The sequence below is a fragment of the Sordaria macrospora genome, chromosome 7 (genome assembly GCF_033870435.1).
Source record: "Sordaria macrospora chromosome 7, complete sequence".
NCBI classification, from domain to species: domain Eukaryota; kingdom Fungi; phylum Ascomycota; class Sordariomycetes; order Sordariales; family Sordariaceae; genus Sordaria; species Sordaria macrospora.
In genome coordinates, this window is record NC_089377.1 from 735,376 (window position 1) to 752,406 (window position 17,031).

At 52.6% G+C, this 17,031-nt stretch overlaps 5 protein-coding genes across 5 annotated transcripts; 3 read left to right on the plus strand and 2 right to left on the minus strand.

Annotated features, from left to right (window-relative positions):
- Positions 1 to 2,695, minus strand: SMAC4_03477 (uncharacterized protein). Its single transcript, XM_003353112.2, has 3 exons — positions 1,957 to 2,695; positions 1,191 to 1,875; positions 1 to 1,109 (listed from the first exon to the last, which is right to left on the minus strand). The coding sequence occupies exons 1-3, from the start codon at positions 1,991 to 1,993 to the stop codon at positions 845 to 847; spliced, it is 987 nt and encodes a 328-aa protein (XP_003353160.1). The 5' UTR covers positions 1,994 to 2,695; the 3' UTR covers positions 1 to 844.
- Positions 2,696 to 3,172: 477 nt separating this feature from the next.
- SMAC4_03476 (uncharacterized protein) lies at positions 3,173 to 4,655 on the plus strand. Its single transcript, XM_003353111.2, has 2 exons — positions 3,173 to 3,605; positions 3,664 to 4,655. Exons 1-2 carry the CDS (start codon positions 3,329 to 3,331, stop codon positions 4,461 to 4,463), a joined length of 1,077 nt encoding a protein of 358 aa, XP_003353159.1. The 5' UTR covers positions 3,173 to 3,328; the 3' UTR covers positions 4,464 to 4,655.
- Positions 4,656 to 6,106: 1,451 nt separating this feature from the next.
- SMAC4_03475 (uncharacterized protein) lies at positions 6,107 to 7,153 on the plus strand (the record flags this gene model as incomplete). Its single annotated transcript, XM_003353110.2, has 1 exon — positions 6,107 to 7,153. The coding sequence occupies one exon, from the start codon at positions 6,107 to 6,109 to the stop codon at positions 7,151 to 7,153; it is 1,047 nt and encodes a 348-aa protein (XP_003353158.2).
- A 696-nt stretch (positions 7,154 to 7,849) lies between these two features.
- SMAC4_03474 (uncharacterized protein) lies at positions 7,850 to 10,053 on the minus strand. Its single transcript, XM_066089952.1, has 6 exons — positions 9,462 to 10,053; positions 9,325 to 9,347; positions 9,234 to 9,244; positions 9,114 to 9,143; positions 8,927 to 9,013; positions 7,850 to 8,862 (listed from the first exon to the last, which is right to left on the minus strand). Exons 1-6 carry the CDS (start codon positions 9,841 to 9,843, stop codon positions 8,139 to 8,141), a joined length of 1,257 nt encoding a protein of 418 aa, XP_065947675.1. The 5' UTR covers positions 9,844 to 10,053; the 3' UTR covers positions 7,850 to 8,138.
- A 488-nt stretch (positions 10,054 to 10,541) lies between these two features.
- Positions 10,542 to 16,396, plus strand: SMAC4_03473 (uncharacterized protein). Its single transcript, XM_003353108.2, has one exon. It carries the CDS (start codon positions 11,049 to 11,051, stop codon positions 16,101 to 16,103), a length of 5,055 nt encoding a protein of 1,684 aa, XP_003353156.1. The 5' UTR covers positions 10,542 to 11,048; the 3' UTR covers positions 16,104 to 16,396.
- The last annotated feature ends 635 nt before the right edge of the window (positions 16,397 to 17,031 follow it).

Consider the following 17,031-nt stretch of genomic DNA (forward strand, 5'->3'; position numbering starts at 1 on the left):
TGTGCACTGCATCGCACCTGCTGGACTTGCCGATTTTGCATTGTAGTGCAGTGATGGATGAACTGCAATGAATGGAAGGTGCACATCGCGAGAATCCTCCACATTTACCGGGAGTGTCCAGGGCAGTTCGTTGTTCAACAGACATTGTCGGAGAGGACTATCATCGGCAAGATGCAATGATTGAACGTTGCGTGATTTGACTTCTTCCGTCTTTATCGTTTGCCACTCACCTCCCTTAACCTGACTGGAGATGTCTAGAGGTATTCACGACATGGACAATCTCATCTCGATTCCCGGCTGAAAGACGCGAAGGATCGGTGTTTTAAATAGGGGATATGTACACGCGAGATCTATTGAAACAACAATGTCTTGCCTTTTTCTTTTCCTCCCTGAGTACACTTCACCACAACTCCCTAAAAATGCTCGAGGGCTAAAAGAAAGCCCATTCACCCCTTTAATGCCATGTGGTCTTCCAGATAACACCGATTGTGTGTAATGCAGACAGAACTCCATTCCAATGTAAACCCTTTACCCTATGACCCCTTTGAACGCTGTTCCCTAAAAGCACAACCGTACATACAACAATGAGTAGGTATGGGTATTTTGATGTGTCGAAAAGCATGTTTTCGAGTATCCTGAAAGCAAAGTGTGATGTTATGATATGCTTCAGGTGCTGATAATGACAGTTTGTTTCTGTCACCGGTTCCGTGTGTCGGCGTCACTCGCTACTACTGTCCCAATAACTGCGGGGATCTGACTGAACCTAAGCAGCCGGCTGCAAATCTTGGATAGTCGATCTGCTGTTGCCATGATGCTCATTCATCGACGAAATTGGCGAACGCCCCTAGGCGTATCTGCTGCTGTCGCGATACTTGCTCTTTGGCTTGGGGTTGTAGTCCTCAAAGTAGGGGTGGTTGCACGCTGCCTTGGCAGAGATTCGGCCGGCAGGATCGTAGACGAGCATGGATTCAAGAAGCTCGAGACCGACGTCGTCCAGATTCTGGCAGAGTGGTACGTTGTAGTCACGTACCCACTTGGGGAAGGATGCCTTGAAGTCGGGATAAGATGTAACGCCGGGCCATATATCCTCAGTAGGGGTTCCAAGTAGACTATTCGAGGGAAAGAAGTCAGCAAGACAGAGTAGGGGAAAAGGAAGGAGGCGGCAAGAGAAGGTAACCACATAAACGTACCGGAAGATCTTGAAGATCTCGTCAATCTCCGAATCGCCAGGGAACAAGGGCTTGCGTGTGCACATCTCGGCGAAGATGCAGCCGACGGACCACATATCGACACCGGTCGAGTACTGACGACCACCAAGCAGAATCTCGGGCGCACGGTACCACAATGTGACGACCTCGTGGGTATAAGTACGGAGAGGAACGCCGAAGGCGCGGGCGAGACCGAAATCGGCCAACTTCAAGTTGCCGTCGCGGTCAATCAGCAGATTCTGGGGCTTAAGATCGCGGTGTAGGACACGGTGGCTGTGGCAGTATCGGACGCCCTCGCAAAGCTGGCTCATGAACTTCTTGATGATATCCTCGCCCAGTCCCAAGTTGTGCAGTCCCGCGCCCGTGCCTTCGGGGAGGGCCTTGCCCCTACCGCCGTCGCTGACTGGAAGAGCCTCCATGTACTTCTTCAGATCAAGGTCGAGGAACTCGAAGACTAGGTACAGCTTATGGCCCTGCCCGCCGTCGGCGTGGACAATGTTGAGGAGGCGCACAATGTTGGGGTCGCGCATCTCCTTGAGCAGGGAGATTTCGCGGATGGCGGTGGAGGGGACGCCCTCATCTTCGGCTTCGAGACGGATCTTCTTGAGCGCGACAATGCGCCCGCTGTTAGCCAGGTCGCGGGCCTTGTAGACGACACCATACGTTCCTGTAGAAGGCATAAGAAGTCAGTATGGGACCGAGAAGTAAGAGGGCCGAGGTGGAGGGGAAGAAGAAGGGGGTGTTGTACCCTCGCCAATCTTTTCGAGCTTCTGATAGTTGTCCATGGTTCCTGTGCTACCCGTCCAGGTCGCTATACTGAGATGGGTGGTTTGGAGATTCCTCGATCTTGTCCAAGTTGCTATCCCTAAGAGGAAAAGAAAAGAATTGACCTCGACTGGAGTCGTAGAACTAGTCGCGGTGGTGCCTGGTATTCGTGATCGTGGTGGGGGACGATTACGACGATGCTATAGCGCGCTATGGTGCTATGGTTACAGTGATGGAAAAGCCCAGAAGCGTGGGGCGGCAGACGGACAAGGTGACCGCCGGCGTCGTTTGAAGGGGTCGCTTTCTCGATCTTCGGAGAGTCAGGGTCTAACCAGGGATAGATGATGTCCAGAGGGGAGCGCAGTGGGGGATTGGTAAAGAAAAAGGGTGGATTCGTCCGTCGTTGCCGTCAAAAGGCTACAGTACTACCGTAAATACTTTGTTTTGGTGTTGACTTTTTGTCGTGATGTTTCGTTGATGGCTCGTCTATGGGCGGAGCTCGAATGCGGCACGGGGGGGCTGCTGATGGGCAATTTGTAAATATGCACCAACACTTCGACACAGTGGCAGCGGTTGATGTAATTGTCGTCCCTTATTCCTGCACTTTGTATCCGTCAATTCAGGTCTTTCGAGGGACAGTGGAGGGACGAGAACTTGAAGTTCAAGGAAGGAGAGGCGGTGGGCGCGCGAGTTGTTGTTTTAAGATCGAAGTTCGTTCAAGTTGTGCAATGGTTTTCCGGATTTAGCGGACGGTTCAGGGGGTGACCCGCTGTAGTGCAGTGGGTTCAGACGTGGACTGTGGTTGGAGACGGGACGATTGGCGCTTGCCGGGCACCTCATCGGTGTCAACACAAACAGCGCGGACCGCGACGGCGCCACGGAAACCACTGGACTGCAAGGGAGGGAGGCACGCGTCCCAAGATGGTGAATGCCATTTTCGCGTCAAATCCAGGACACCCTTTTGTTCCGGATAAGTATCGATCTGAAAGATACAGGTTTTGAAGTGACACCCGACATGATGTCCGTCGGGAGCCCTCCGTCCCCTCGGTGCCGGTGTACTGGTATCCGAGCTCACTGCAATGAGGCAGCCACGACCTCTGTTGACTACCCCTGACTTGTGGCGTTCAGAGGCTCTAGGTAGCCAGACGAGTCTGACCTCCACGTCCAAAGCATCTCGACCATCCAACTGAAGCTTCACTCAGTTCCCCACAATTTCATCTTTCGACTAGACAACAACACCACCAACGTCACACCGTAGTGAAATACCGGCGTATAAGGAGAACGACTCTTCACTTGAGTTTCTTTCGGATATTACACTCAGTTTTCCATCGCCTTTGCACTCTGTCAACTCCGAAATGATGGGTGGACACCATGACCTGGATGCGCATGAGCAGCCGTCGGATGAGCTGAGACTCAAGTGGAAGTCGTTTGCCAAAGTCGACCAGAAGATTGTCATGAACAGCCCTGAGATCGATGACTTGCGCAGTCCAGAAAAGGCTCCCGAGTTCGTGCTCGCTGGCTCGATCCCTACCAAAATCTTGAACAAGTCGTTCAACCACATCTGCCCCGAGAATTCACCGGAGTTCCGCGCAGACAAGGACGCTCCGATCTATTACCATCCCCTCTTGCCTGGTGAACACAAATCCCTGGATTTCTCTTATCACGAATATCTACTGACCAAACCCCAAAGGCCTCCTAATTCTCCCAAACATCATTCCCCCAGAGGTCCAAAAGACGCTCCTGCGCAACATCATCCACCGCGATCTCAACCAGCCCCATCACCAGACCAACATGCACCTCCATTTCAAGCTCCCCTACCCGCCCGTCGATCCCGAAACAGGCGTTCAGGAATCCTTCTTTTCGTACCCTCCAGATTCCGACACTTGCTTTGAGCCCAAGGACCCTTCAGTGCACAAGCCTCTCACCTTTCAGCAAGTCTTCAACCGCAAGCTACACTGGGTTACTCTGGGCGGTCAGTATGACTGGACGAATCGCGTTTACCCGGGCGAGCTGCCCCCCGAGTTCCCCAAAGACATTTCCGGCTTTCTCGAGACCCTGTTCCCCGAGACCCTCGCCCAAGCTGCCATTGTGAACTTCTACACCCCTGGCGACACCATGATGATGCACCGGGATGTGTCAGAGGAGACCGACAAAGGTCTGATCAGCTTGAGCATCGGCTGCGATTCCCTCTTCATGATTTGCCCTGAGGACTGGGGCAAGGTGTCAGCGGAGGAAAAACAGAAGGAGACCAAAGAAAGTGAAACTGGCAAGAGCGAGAAGAAGTTCTTGCTGCTAAGGCTACGGTCCGGCGATGTCATTTACATGACCAAGGAGTCCAGATTTGCCTGGCATGGTGTGCCCAAAATCTTCAAGGGTACCTGTCCCGAATGGCTGGAGGATTGGCCCGCGGAAGACGGAAAGTATGAGGCCTGGAGGGGCTGGATGAAGAACAAGCGCATCAACATCAATGTTAGGCAGATGAGAGACTGAGCCGAACATCCGCCACTGTCTTCAACCGCTTATTCAGTTGATATGAGTACCAATTGGACAAAGGCCGTTGTGGAACCCAGCAATGGCATGGTCATCACAACCCCATTGTAAGCTGACCAAGGCTTGTTCCAAAACACTTCAAATTTTTACGTTCTAAAACACAGCCGTCAGAATTTACCGAGATCTGTTTGACTGTCTCAAACTATGATGCATCGTCCGTGGGTCCCATTGACAAGCGTCCATCAATATGCCTGCTCGCTTTTCACTTTTGCCCAGTTTGATTCCTCATCATAAACAACGACGGTCAACAAAACTACTAATATGGTCATAATCAAGTCAACATGTCACGCTATGAGATCTAAGGCACAATCGGTGAGATCCTGGGACTCCCCGATTATCACTCAATTGACAATCGGGTTAATCGTGTTGTGGAACTTTTCTTCCATGAGCTCGAAGTCGGCCGACTTCACAGATGATGGCATCAATATCAAGGATCCTAGCGTAAGGGGCCGGGATGTCGTCGATCGCATCACGAATTTCATATACCTGAGCGTTTCCCTGTCCCTCGAGAACCCTTCAAAGGTTGGATGAGACCTTGCCCAGCAAATTGCCTGGTTCTGTTACCAGGTCAAATGAACCGAAGGATGGCGCGCTCGACCTAGTGGTTGGCGCAATTCGCATACCGCGGGCGTGGTAGCTTGGGCGACGGATCTGACCATTGACCTTGATGGTCTTTGCGAGAGGGAGTTTGGACATTACATTACTTACAACTAAGAGGTATGTCAAGGTGAGTGTCGCTTCAGCACCACCACAAAATTATTCCAGGTTAGAAAGAACCATCGTTTCATTTGACACTTTGTCAGTCAAAGAGATCCTCTGCTTCTTATTTGAGTTCAGAAATACACCACATTTCCATCTAACATGAAATTTGCCAGCTGTATGCGCCAATCCCGGGTGTTTTTGTGGATAATGCGCTTGTCGACATCGTACGTTTGAGAGCAAGACAATGTTGTTAACCCACCATCCATGATGCGCGCACCCTAGGTAGCAAATATCAGAGGGAAAACTAGCTACCTTCTTTGTCTTTAGGACGGAACTAAGGCCTTCTGACCGGGTTCTAGTCCCTGTGGCTTTGAATTGTTGCCTTGTTCAATGAACACTCTCGTCGATGCTGTCATCTTCTTTGTTTCGACGCGGAACGCCGGGCTTATGTATTCACAAGAACGACATGGAGTATCTGCGCTGACATAACCGTTGCGAACTGAACAGTGAGGATGTATTTCGAACACCACTCTCTTTCGGAGCACAGCCAAAGCGTTCACGCTATGAATCGCCCGTCTCACATCCACGATCAGGTAAAACAGCTTCTCTTTGAGCACCTACTCACGCCCCATGATGACGTTTGAGCTGCGAGATATATAAGTGTTCGAAGTGATAGCTCATCTCGACTTTTTGTCTTCCACAATCAATCTCATCCAGAGCGTTAAAGGTTTATAACAGCAGCTTCACAACCACTTGACGGCAACGAATCAAGAAGAAACCAAAGCAAACAACAACCACCTGCCATAACAATACTTGCAATGTCCTCCGACACTGAAGATATCACCATGACAGGTACCACTGCCACACCCACCTCACCTAAAATGTCCACCAACACCCAGGACACCGCCACAGCCACACCCAACATGGCTACTGGCACCAAAGACATCACTACCGCCGCCACTACCAGCACGACCGCCACATCCACTACACCACAAATGTCCTCCAATATCAATACTAACACCACCAACACCACCCTCTTCCTCACCATGGAACAAATGACCGACATCCCCCAATACCGCTCCATCCTCGAACCCGCCTCCCGCAAAGCAGGCTTCACCTCCTACACCCAATTCCTCACCTGGCTTCTCTCTCCGGCCCTTCTTCCCATGTGGCTTGAATTCGAGCGCGACTTTCTCATCCCCTTTATCAACTCCCGTTCTCCCTCCAACAGTACCACCACCTCCCCCATAAGGTTCTCACCTACAACCCCCGTCCCCCCGGGCCCCCTCAGCCGCAACCCCACCGCCTTCCTCGCCTCCTTTTCCCGCTCCCTAAGCGACTTCTCCCTGCCTACCGCGACCTTACTCCCTTTTTTTGAACACCTCTTCTTGAAATCCCGGTCCCTGCCCAAGGGCTCTTTCAGGGAAAACGAAAACAAAAAGGGGTGGGACCACGCCCGACACCACGTGTGGTGGTTTTTCTTGCGAGTGTTTGCGAGGAACCGCGGCGAGGACGGGCTGGTCCCTGTGAACTTTGCGGGCGCGTGGGCGGGCTGTTACGACGAGCGGCCCATGGAGAAGTGGGTTATGCAGCTTTGTTGGGTGCTGGATGGGATGGTTAGGTGTAAGTATGGGGATGGGATGCGATCGCTGCGGCAGGAGCAGGAGCAGGAGCAGGAGCAGGAGCAGGAGCAGGAGCAGGAGCAGGAGCAGGAGCAGGAGCAGGAGCAGGAGCAGGAGCAGGAGCAGGAGCAGGAGCAGGAGCAGGAGCAGGAGCAGGAGCAGGAGCAGGAGCAGGAGCAGGAGCAGGAGCAGCAGGGGAATGGGAATGTTGGTGGGACTGGATCGGGGAAGGGGCTGGAGTTGAAGGAGGTTACGTTTCCTAATGGAGTAGTGGATAAGGGGTGTTTGATTGTTTATAAGACATGATGTGACGAGGGGAATGCAGGGTTTGGGAAGGGGAAGGCATAGGGGGGATGATTGGGTGAGGATGGGGTGTGGTTGGGAACTAACTGCTGGCGTTCTCTATGGCCTGGGATTCCGATTCTTTCCCTCCCGTTTGGTGTTTTGGGTGTGTTTCTCTTTTCTTTTTTTCTTTTTTTCTTTTTTTTTCTTCTTCTTCAAAAAGGGGACAGATATGATGGCGGGTAACTTTATTCAGGTTGAATAAGGACTATACTGACTGACATGTTTAACTATCCCCATGCCTTTTGACTTAAACATTGCGTTTTCGAATCAGATTGCGCTCTGCTTTCGGCAAAGAGACCTCTGGGTCGTCAGTAAGACGAGAAAAGTAACAAGAAATTTTCCAGGTTAAAGGTAAATCATGGTTTCGGACTTCCCTAAGCCATGGGCGTGAGCCGGAGATGGTCTCGCGTCCGGACACTCAGGTTGATAGTGTCGACTATCCCTTCTCACCGCACTAGCTCACCTCTACTGGAATCAAGCAGCGTGATGCAATGTGAGAAACAGGAATGGACACCATCTAAGGCATCCGTGGAAGAGTGGTCGTCGTCGAGGAAGCGTCGTCGACACTGGCTGAACTCTGTGATTGGAGGTAATAGATAAGCATGTTATTGCGTAGGACCTTGAAAGGCTTTGCAAGCATATCTCTCATTTCACGGGCGTCATATGTGCTGACTTGATATTCTTTTCATCTTTTGTTTCAGTACTATGGAAGACTCGAAAAGGTTGCCCAAAGATCGTTCTTTCAATGCTTTTGCAGGCCATCCCAATTTGAAGAGAACCGGAGAAACCGAAGAAGCCAATCTATGACGCTTTTTGTAAATCGTAAAATTCCGCTGATACCGTAGCCACACTCCCAAGCAATGATAAGGTAGATATGTATATACAGCTGAAGTTAGTGTGAGCCATTCAAAATTTTCGTATTCAACATTCTGCCCCAAAAATTCGCTTAGATCTGCTTGCCAAGGCGCTCGTCCCTCATCTTGCGGAACATATCCATAACGCTGGTGTAAACCACCAGGAGGATACCACCACCAGGGCCGAGTCTGAGGACCTTGGGGATGAAGCCCTTGTAAAGGGCACCGAAACCCTCCTCCTTGAAGACGGTCAGGATGGCAGGCCAAGCCCAGTTGTACTTGGGCACCTGGCCGGGCACCTTGATGGTGTTCTGGATACGGCTCTTGACAACGTCCATGGGGGTGTTGAGGAGAGTACCGACGGTACCACCAATGGTACCCGCAATGATGTCATTGACGGTCTGGCCCTTCTTGGTCTCGGCCTTGGGGATGAGCTCGCGGACCTGGAAGATGCAGCCAAAGTAACCGGCGTTCCAGAGGATGTGGCGCCAGAGGGTGGACTCAAGACCGTTATACATGGCGAGGAGACCCTCGTTGCGGACGGTCTTGACAACGACATCGATCATGCCGTTGTACTTGCCGGCCGAGGCCTTGTCTTGGAGACGGATCTTGACGAGCTCGAAGGGGACGACGATGAAGGACTCGGTGGCACCGGCGGAGGCACCGGTAAGGACGGAAAGACCCTGGGTCATCTGCTGGGCGCCGAAGAGCTCGCGGTAGAACTTGCCCCACTTGTCATTGGCGGCGAACTTGGTGGCACGCTTGGGGGCTTCCATCAAGATGGGAGCAGTGATGCCGCGGTAAAGGCGGGAGGCACTGTGAAAGAAATAGGTGTCAACTCGTGCCAGACACGCCTCGTTCTGGGGAATAGGATGCATACCCCTCGTTCTTGACAATCTTCTTGAAGCAGTCAAGCATGCCATTGTAGTGGTCGACGCCCGCGGTGGGCTTGCCGGACTGAAGTTGGCTGAGGCGTAGGTGGTTAGTCTCGGGAGAAGCGCATTGGGCGCGGTGGCCGCGATAGTTGTTCGGAGTGTTGTCGAGGTATGGCAGGTGGTTGCGCTCACATTCTGGTCTTCAAGACATCAAGAGGGTACCTGTTGCGACGGGCGGTGTTAGTACTGGGAGCTAATGGCAAAGAGCACGCGACCACATTGGGCACTGGTGGCTGGGGATCTGAGACGTACATGACCAAAATCTAAAGGGGCCGGCGCAAGGTTCTGGTTAGTTACACGACACAACCGGACGCTTCGGGTTCATTTTTCGGGGGGAACCTGCTTCAGAGACACCAGCGATGGCACCTAGCACAAGAAATCACGGTTAGCATTAGTCCGTGGTGTTTGCGACACGAGTGTCAATTGCGCAGCCGGAGCTCGTGGAAGCTTCAAATCGGAGGAAAGACGGGAGCGACTCACCGGCCGCAAAGGTGTAGCCAAAAGGCAGAGGGGTCTTGTCGGACGACATTTTGAACCAAGTATATGGAAGGAGATTCGGGGTATCTATGGGAGCCAAGAACACAAGATGTAAGACAACAAGTCTAGAAGAAAAAGAGCGCAAGCAAAAGTTGAAGAGACGGGAGGAAAAAAAACCAAAAGTGTCGTCACTTGGCGGATTGAAGAGGGAACATGTCCCGGACGCGGGAGTCAGGGACGGATAGCGGACAAGTGGATAACAGTCAGCCTGCCATGGCCGGGTCTGGCGGCGGTTCCTGCTTGGGTTGGGGGTGCTCCTCAGCGTTTCAGGGCCTCCACAGTGACTCTTTGCTCCCGTCCTTGGCGCACCGCTAACAAGCGGCATCGGAGCTACGGAGACCCTTCTTCCATGGCGCGAATCACTAACAGCGGGAGGCCGAAGCTGAGCTGAAGTCAGGATCAGTACCTTACCTAATAAGCTTTGGAAGGTTGGTTTGAGATTGGGGCTTTTGTCGGTTTGTTCATTCTTATTTCTTTGCCAAGTGTCTACAAACCACAACTGATGTTAGAGGAGCCTTGATGAAAAGCCCAGAAATGAAGAAGCTCCATTGAGCCGCGGTGTCCGAGTAATGACACTACTGTAGCGGTGACTATGGCCGTGTAGATCCTCCTTGACATGTGCTTTCCACTTTATGAGATCCGTTCTGACATGAATGGGGTCCATCCATGGCTGCCATTCTCTTGGAAGCGATCAAAGACAAGCATGAGGTAGCCTCGGTTGAATGCTTCAGCCCTACTTCCCGTCAAGGCTTCCCAGATCCAATGTAAGATCCAGATACCTAACTTACGTCTGTTATAGTGTACACATATACACACAAGGACATCAAGCTCCGGACCAGATTCGGACTTGTTAAAGCCAGATGATGGAGGGGAACTTCTGCCCCCTTATCTTATCTCCCGTCCCGTCAATAGCGCATGAGGATGAACGAGGAGCTGTGATTGGTCATACAAACAATGTCCGGGACGGGGCTTCGCTACAGTACCTTCCACTTTAGCATTGTGTGGTGGCCTTGCCCTTCCACAGTGGCACGGAATCCATGACAGTGACACTGACGACAGTTGGCGACGACTTCTGGCTGAAGGCAACTGGAAGATCCGGGTCTTACCCCGACATCCTTTTTATCTCCCGCGCTCTTCCACCTCCGCAACCTACGGGATCTCCAACTTCCACTTCTTTCTGCTTTCCGACCAGCGAGAAACAGACCGTTACCAACCAAATATCGATTTGCCCTCCGCTAGCCTTCAGGTCGTCTTCGCCCCTGAGAAACACACAAGAACCCGTCCGACTCCAACCGTCCAAATCCTAAACAGTCGCCACTCTCACAAACCCGCGGCAGCAAAACCCGCGACACACACACACAAACGCACTGACTGGCACACCCGAAAGAACTCGACCGTTATCCTTCCCGGTGGACGTCTTTCTTACGCTTCCCAACGCACCTTTAAACAAGCCGTGGTCCGTTGCGAATCACAGCGAGGTGCCATCGAAGCGTGCCACCGAGGGACTTCCCGCCGCCTATCCGGCTTCTAATGACGCAGACGCATCTCCTTTGGAAATACTATTGGGAAGACCATGTCGAAAAATTTCGACGCCTCCTCTCCCCCGCTGCCCACGGCCCCCAGCCGTCCGGCCGGAGCAGCAACATAACCTCGGGTGCTGCCGGCGCTTCTGGCACTCTCGGTACATCACCCCGTCCGTCGGGCAAGCCCCGCAAACAGCTCAACAACGCACTTTCACGAGTCGATGTCAACAGTCGCGACCATGTCGGCCTTACCCTTCTTCTGCGCGCCGCCTCCTCGACAACCAAGAACGCTGTATCTTTCGCCGAAGCCCTGATTGAGCACCCCGCCATTGACATATACGCCCAAGACCCCGAGAGTGGCTGGAATGCCCTTCATCGCGCACTATACGCAGGGAACATCTCGATTGCCCGGATGCTGCTCGATAAAGAACGGAAGGATTTAGCAGGACATACCGCATCGTTCCTCCGGGTTGGACAACTGATCCGGACCAAGGATCACGAAGGCAATAGCCCTTTCGACTTGTATAATGCGACTATCGGCGAGCGCGACTTGGTAGCTCTTCGGGAACTGGCAGCTATGCAGGAGGAGGAAGATGGATCAGACAACGAAGACGAGGTGGCTGAGGAGAGGGTTTCCAAGAAGTCCAGGAGGCATGGAGCCCTTGGCGAGGACTTGTACACCTTCGGAAGCAACCGGAACCTGACATTGGGCCTCGGGGATCAGGATGACCGTCAGTTCCCCGAGCGTGTTTACCTAGAACGGCCGGCGCATTTGCTTCAACGATTCTACGACGAGTACCTTGAGAGTGCTGGGTTAGAAGGCTCCACCACCGCAGACTTGAGCGACATTCCAGCTCTAGTTTTGAACCGACCGATCGTCATCGAGGATGTGGCCATGTCGAAACTTCACAGCGCCGTTCTCACTACGGACCCCGTCTCAAATCTGTATGTCAGCGGTGTTGGCCGAGGTGGACGACTGGGTCTTGGAGACGAAAATACCCGCTTCAAGTTTACCCCTGTCCAAGGTCCCCTGGCCGACAAAAAGATCATCCAGGTTGCGCTGGGACAGAACCACACCATGGCCCTGGATGAGACCAGAGCTCTATGGACTTGGGGTAGCAATGCCCACTCCCAGCTAGGCTATACTCTCCCCGAGCCGACCAAAAAGGATGAAGACCCCATAAGCACTACGCCGCGGCAGGTATTCAGCTCCCTGAAAAAGGAAAGTATCCTCGGCATTGCTGCTTCGTCGATCCATTCGGTTGCTCACACCGGCATCTCCCTGTACTGCTGGGGTAAGAATGTTGGCCAACTGGCTTTGATGGACTCGGACTCGAGATCTCTTGAATATCAGCAGACTCCGAGGAAGGTGGCAGCTTCGCTCTTCTCATCACCCATAGTCATGGTCTCGGCTATTGACAAGGCGACAACAGTTCTTCTCCAAAACCACACAGTTTGCGTGTTTACCGGTTATGGATATAACATCGTCAAGTTTCCCTTTGCGACCATTGATACGATTGGCAACCTTTCCATGTCCAATCGGTACGAGGCAGGTAGGAGCCAGATCTCTTATATCACATCTGGTGCAGAGACGATTGCCGCTTTGACAAAGCGTGGAGATCTGTTCACCATGCATTTGGATCACAAGATGGAGACGAACCCGCCAGCGACATCTACCACCAATCCGTCCAAGATCAAGGGTGCTGTAACCCAGCCACAGTGTATCTGGAGCGCAAGAAAGGATGGAGTACGATCGGTCGGAGTGGGTGAACATGGCTCGGTTATCATCAGCACGCACTCTGGCGCCGTATGGCGCCGCATCAAGCGAACAAAGGTCAAGGATGCCTATTCAGGGTCTTCAGAGTCAAAGCGCAACGACTTCAAGTTTCAGAGAGTGCCGTATATCACAAAGGTTGCCGCAGTCAGAGCGTCACCTTTCGGTGCGTTTGCTGCCATCCGTCGGGATTTGGATGTAATGAAGGGCCAGCTTGTGGTTTCTGAGCAGTCTCTTTGGAGGGACGTGGCACCACTCAATCCTCTGGAGGGTTTCCGGGCATCTGAGCCGAAGCCGGAGCTTAGGAATAAGGAGAACGTCAAATTTTGGGAAAATGAGACACTCAAGTCCAACCTCGGATCCGTCGCATATGAAGTGCTCAAATCCCCTGATCTGGAAGAGGATTTGGAGTCGTACCTCGCAGAATGGAGTCATACTCACCAACCATTGGACGCCCTGGTATGCAGCTCATCCCTCCCGGATATTCGGATACCGGTCCACGCCTGGCTCCTTTCTGCCCGAAGCTCCGTAATCCGGCATGCTCTGGCCCATTCGCGGAGGCTTAGCTTTGATATTCAGCACGAAGCGTTCACGATCAGCAAGGTGGACGGAAAGCCCGTGCTTATCTTTCAGGGCTTGGATCTGATCGCCTTGCTCAACTTCGTTCACTTTATGTACGAGGACAAGGTGATACCAGCATGGAACTTTACACGTCAAGCCCCGCCATTGGCCTACAGATATCGTCAAATTCGTCAGGAGGTCATGAGGCTTGCCACTCGTCTCAACATGCATAATCTTGAAGCAGCGGCCCGACTGCAGGTTGACCCCAAGAAATGCATGGATGAGGATTTCCGAATAGCCATCAAGGATCGCAGCTTCTTTGCCGACGGCGATATCCTTCTCGAATTAGATGGCCAGGAGGTTGCTGTTCACACCTCCTTTGTGTGTCAGAGATGTCCATGGTTCCAGGTGCTTTTCCACGGACGATCCAGGGGCATTTGGCTGGCCACACGCCGGGAGGAAGCAGAGATTGAGAACCACAGGATCAAGATTGACCTCAAGCATATGGATCCCGGCGCGTTCGACTACGTGCTTCGGTATTTGTATGGTGACTACGGCACAGAGCTGTTTGACCCCACCGTGTGTGACACGTTCGCGGACTTCCTTGACCTTGTCATGGATGTGATGTCCATCGCGAACTACCTGATGTTGGACAGATTGTCACAGATCTGCCAGACTATCATGGGAAGATTCGCCAACATTCGAAACATTGCCAACTTCCTCAATGCCATCAGCCCATGCTCCATAACCGAGTTTAGAGACGCCGGTCTGGAGTACATCTGCTTACAGCTGGAGTCAATGCTTGAAAACCATCTTCTTGATGAGCTGGATGATGAGCTGCTCCTGGAGCTTGACGCGATTGTGCGTGATAACCAGGCTTCTCAGTCACCGTTTGTAAGGAGTGGCAGATCCGAGATGCTGCTTCATGAAGCTCACCCAGAGCTTGCTCAGGACATCGATGAAGAGAGGCAGATCAGGGTCAAGGAGATTGCATTCAGGGCTTCGCGGGAAGATGATCGAAAGCTTTCTACAGCCTTGAGAGGCAAGCGTGAAAGTGGCGTTGATGATGCATCAGCATCCACACCTACTGCTGACAAGAATAAGAGAGCGCCAAAGGCTGCCAGGAATGAAACGTTTGGTCTTAGCCCGGAGTTGAAGCCTAAGAACTCGCAAGCAGATCTCATCTTTGACATGGACGAAGACGGTCCTGCTGCAGTTGGTACGCCCCTTAGTGCAAAGGTCCTGAAGCCCTCAACTCCGGCAGCAGATATGGACCAGTTCCCGTCACTTGGCAGTTCATGGAAGGCCAAAGCTCCGATCAGGAGAGGACAATCGCCTGCAGTGGTATCACCCAGTCCCCTGCACGCTGGATCATCGCCGGCGACGAAAACCGGGGGAGCTCCGTGGGCGAACGCCCCGATGCCGGCCTCGAAAGTTGGTTTGCGAGACATCATCCAGTTGGAGGCTACATCTACTCCAGTTGCAGCTGGTCGGTCAGCCCTATCAGAGGGCTTGGCTGCACAACAGCAACAACAAATGGGCAACGAAGGTACATCGGCGCCAAAGGTCGCACAGCCCAAGCTGTCTCAGAAGGAGAGGAAGAAACAGCAGCAGGAACAGGCGGCAGCTCAGGCAGCTTTGCACTATGCCAAGGCTTCCCTTGCAAACAAACCGGCATGGGGTGACACGGAATCGAAGGCGCCGCCTCCTTGGAAGATGGTCACTGCCAACAATGCCAAGCCGACGCCCCTAGATGTCAATCCTCCTGTGTCTTCCTCACCAGTAGCAAAGCCGCTGGTTGCAGCGGAGACCACACCCGTTGCCCGAAGGACAGCATCGCCAGACACGCGATTCTCTGGTCAGCGGATGTCTAGCCACAACAATGTTCACACCGCCAACCCTAGCCCCAAGCCCAAGTCCACACCTACCCCCTCCTCTTCCTCAGCTCCCCGTCCTAGTCCCCAACCTCCAGCCCAGCAGTTCCCAAGCATCGGGGAGTCTGCCAGCAAACCAATGGTTCCCCACTCCAAAGTGTACATCGCTCCTGCGCGCAAGGACGAGCATTTGCTGGGCTTTAGCATGGAGGAGATCATCCTGCAACAAAAGCTCGAGCAAGAGCGGATCAAGGGGGCCATGTCCAAGCGGTCCCTGCAGGAGATTCAAGAGGAGCAGGCATTCCAGGAATGGTGGGATGCCGAGAGCAAGAGACTACAGGAGGAAGAGGAGGAAAGGAAGAGAAAGGCTACCGAGAAAGAGGAGAAGAAGGAGAAGAGTGGTAAGGCAAGGGGTAAAGGAAGAGGCAAAGACAACGCCAACGCTGCCGAAATTTCAAAGGCTGGTGGAGATGCCACTGCAAAGGGCGCCGGAAAGCCGGGAGGTAGTGAAGTCAAGGCCGGAGAACGGAAGGGTGAAGGGAGGGGTGGGCGTGGAAAAGGAGGTCTGGGTGGTAAGAAAGATGGGCCAGCGCCCGGCGACGGAAAGGGAGTTGCTGCGTCAACATCAGCAACATCAGCGATTCCAACAGGTCCAAAGGGGCATGGTGGAGTAGCAACACCTCAACAACAATATCCTAGAAAAGCAGATGGAGGAGAGGGGAGCAGTAACCCCAGGAGGAGGGACCGGGGAAGGGATCGAAGGAAAGGAGGACAAGATGCCACGCAAGTTGCCGGCGTTGGTTCGACTCCCACCGGTCCCACCGGTCCCGCCATCCCGGCTGCTGGGAGGTAGTGTCGTGTTGGGCTTTGTCTGAACGGGCGCCCTGCTTATTGCAGGATCCGTGCACAGAAGAGACTAAGGTTTATTAGGGGTCAAAAGGAAACAAAGGACACGGCAGCGTCGGCACGGGACAAAAGATGGGGATTTTTGGTTATTTTCTTCTGCTCACCTCATAAGGCTGCATATACACGGGAGGGAAATGCATCGCTACTCCGCTGCTGGTGTTGTTGGTTGCTTACTGCTTCTACTGTTAGTTGCTGGGCTGCAACTGTGTACCGATATTGTAATCTGTTAGTTGTATGTAGTACGCTATGTATGTGGCATATCGTGATACGATGAGCTTGATAACTAGCGTTTTGGGTATTAGGTTTCGAACATTTTCCAACCACCGCAGTTTTCTACGTTGACGATTCGACGGGCCTTATCTCCGTACTGATGCTTCCTCCCAAAGAACAACCACATAAAGCAGCGAACCGCACTCGTAAGTTTGGTGATATCCCCATATTTTTCTTTCCACGTGTTGGTGTTGTTGCAGCCTAACGACCTCTTGTCCTTGAAAGCGAGCGGGACTGTTCAACTTTTTGGTCCAGTAGCTCTAGGCAGAATCTCTGACATGCAGCAGTATCAACCACGCGATCCGACAGATCGAGAAACAGCAACCACAGTTTCAAGAATTCAGTTTGATTTAGACGTGGAATGGAACTAAGCTTCAAACAGTTGCATAGTGCTACTAGCACCCATTTCCTTCGCTTCAATCTGGACATGCATGTACCAAAGAGTCGTTATTGTTCTTCGAGGTTCGTCGAGCTCCAATCGCCTTATCATCAGGGCTTACATAGATATCTATTAAACTTCGTGAGTGTAACCAATCTATGTCTTTTAATTCACAAGCCACAACTGTTCGCCGCCCCAAACTTTCTCAGACTTAGACACTGCCTAC

What these genes read in the sequence shown, in the direction of transcription:
- SMAC4_03477 (XM_003353112.2), bottom strand. Translation starts at nt 1,993, where the DNA reads ATGGACAACTATCAGAAGCTCGAAAAGATTGGCGAGG. An exon ending in GCTCGAAAAGATTGGCGAGG is followed by an intron (nt 1,876 to 1,956) that starts GTACAACACCCC and finishes TGCCTTCTACAG; the next exon opens with GAACGTATGGTGTCGTCTAC. An exon ending in GAGATCTTCAAGATCTTCCG is followed by an intron (nt 1,110 to 1,190) that starts GTACGTTTATGT and finishes TCCCTCGAATAG; the next exon opens with TCTACTTGGAACCCCTACTG.
- SMAC4_03476 (XM_003353111.2), top strand. Translation starts at nt 3,329, where the DNA reads ATGATGGGTGGACACCATGACCTGGATGCGCATGAGCAGCCGTCGGAT. An exon ending in TTACCATCCCCTCTTGCCTG is followed by an intron (nt 3,606 to 3,663) that starts GTGAACACAAAT and finishes CAAACCCCAAAG; the next exon opens with GCCTCCTAATTCTCCCAAAC.
- SMAC4_03474 (XM_066089952.1), bottom strand. Translation starts at nt 9,843, where the DNA reads ATGCCGCTTGTTAGCGGTGCGCCAAGGACGGGAGCAAAGAGTCACTGT. An exon ending in TGGCTACACCTTTGCGGCCG is followed by an intron (nt 9,348 to 9,461) that starts GTGAGTCGCTCC and finishes TTCTTGTGCTAG; the next exon opens with GTGCCATCGCTGGTGTCTCT. An exon ending in AAGATTGTCAAGAACGAGGG is followed by an intron (nt 8,863 to 8,926) that starts GTATGCATCCTA and finishes TTTCTTTCACAG; the next exon opens with TGCCTCCCGCCTTTACCGCG.
- SMAC4_03473 (XM_003353108.2), top strand. Translation starts at nt 11,049, where the DNA reads ATGACGCAGACGCATCTCCTTTGGAAATACTATTGGGAAGACCATGTC.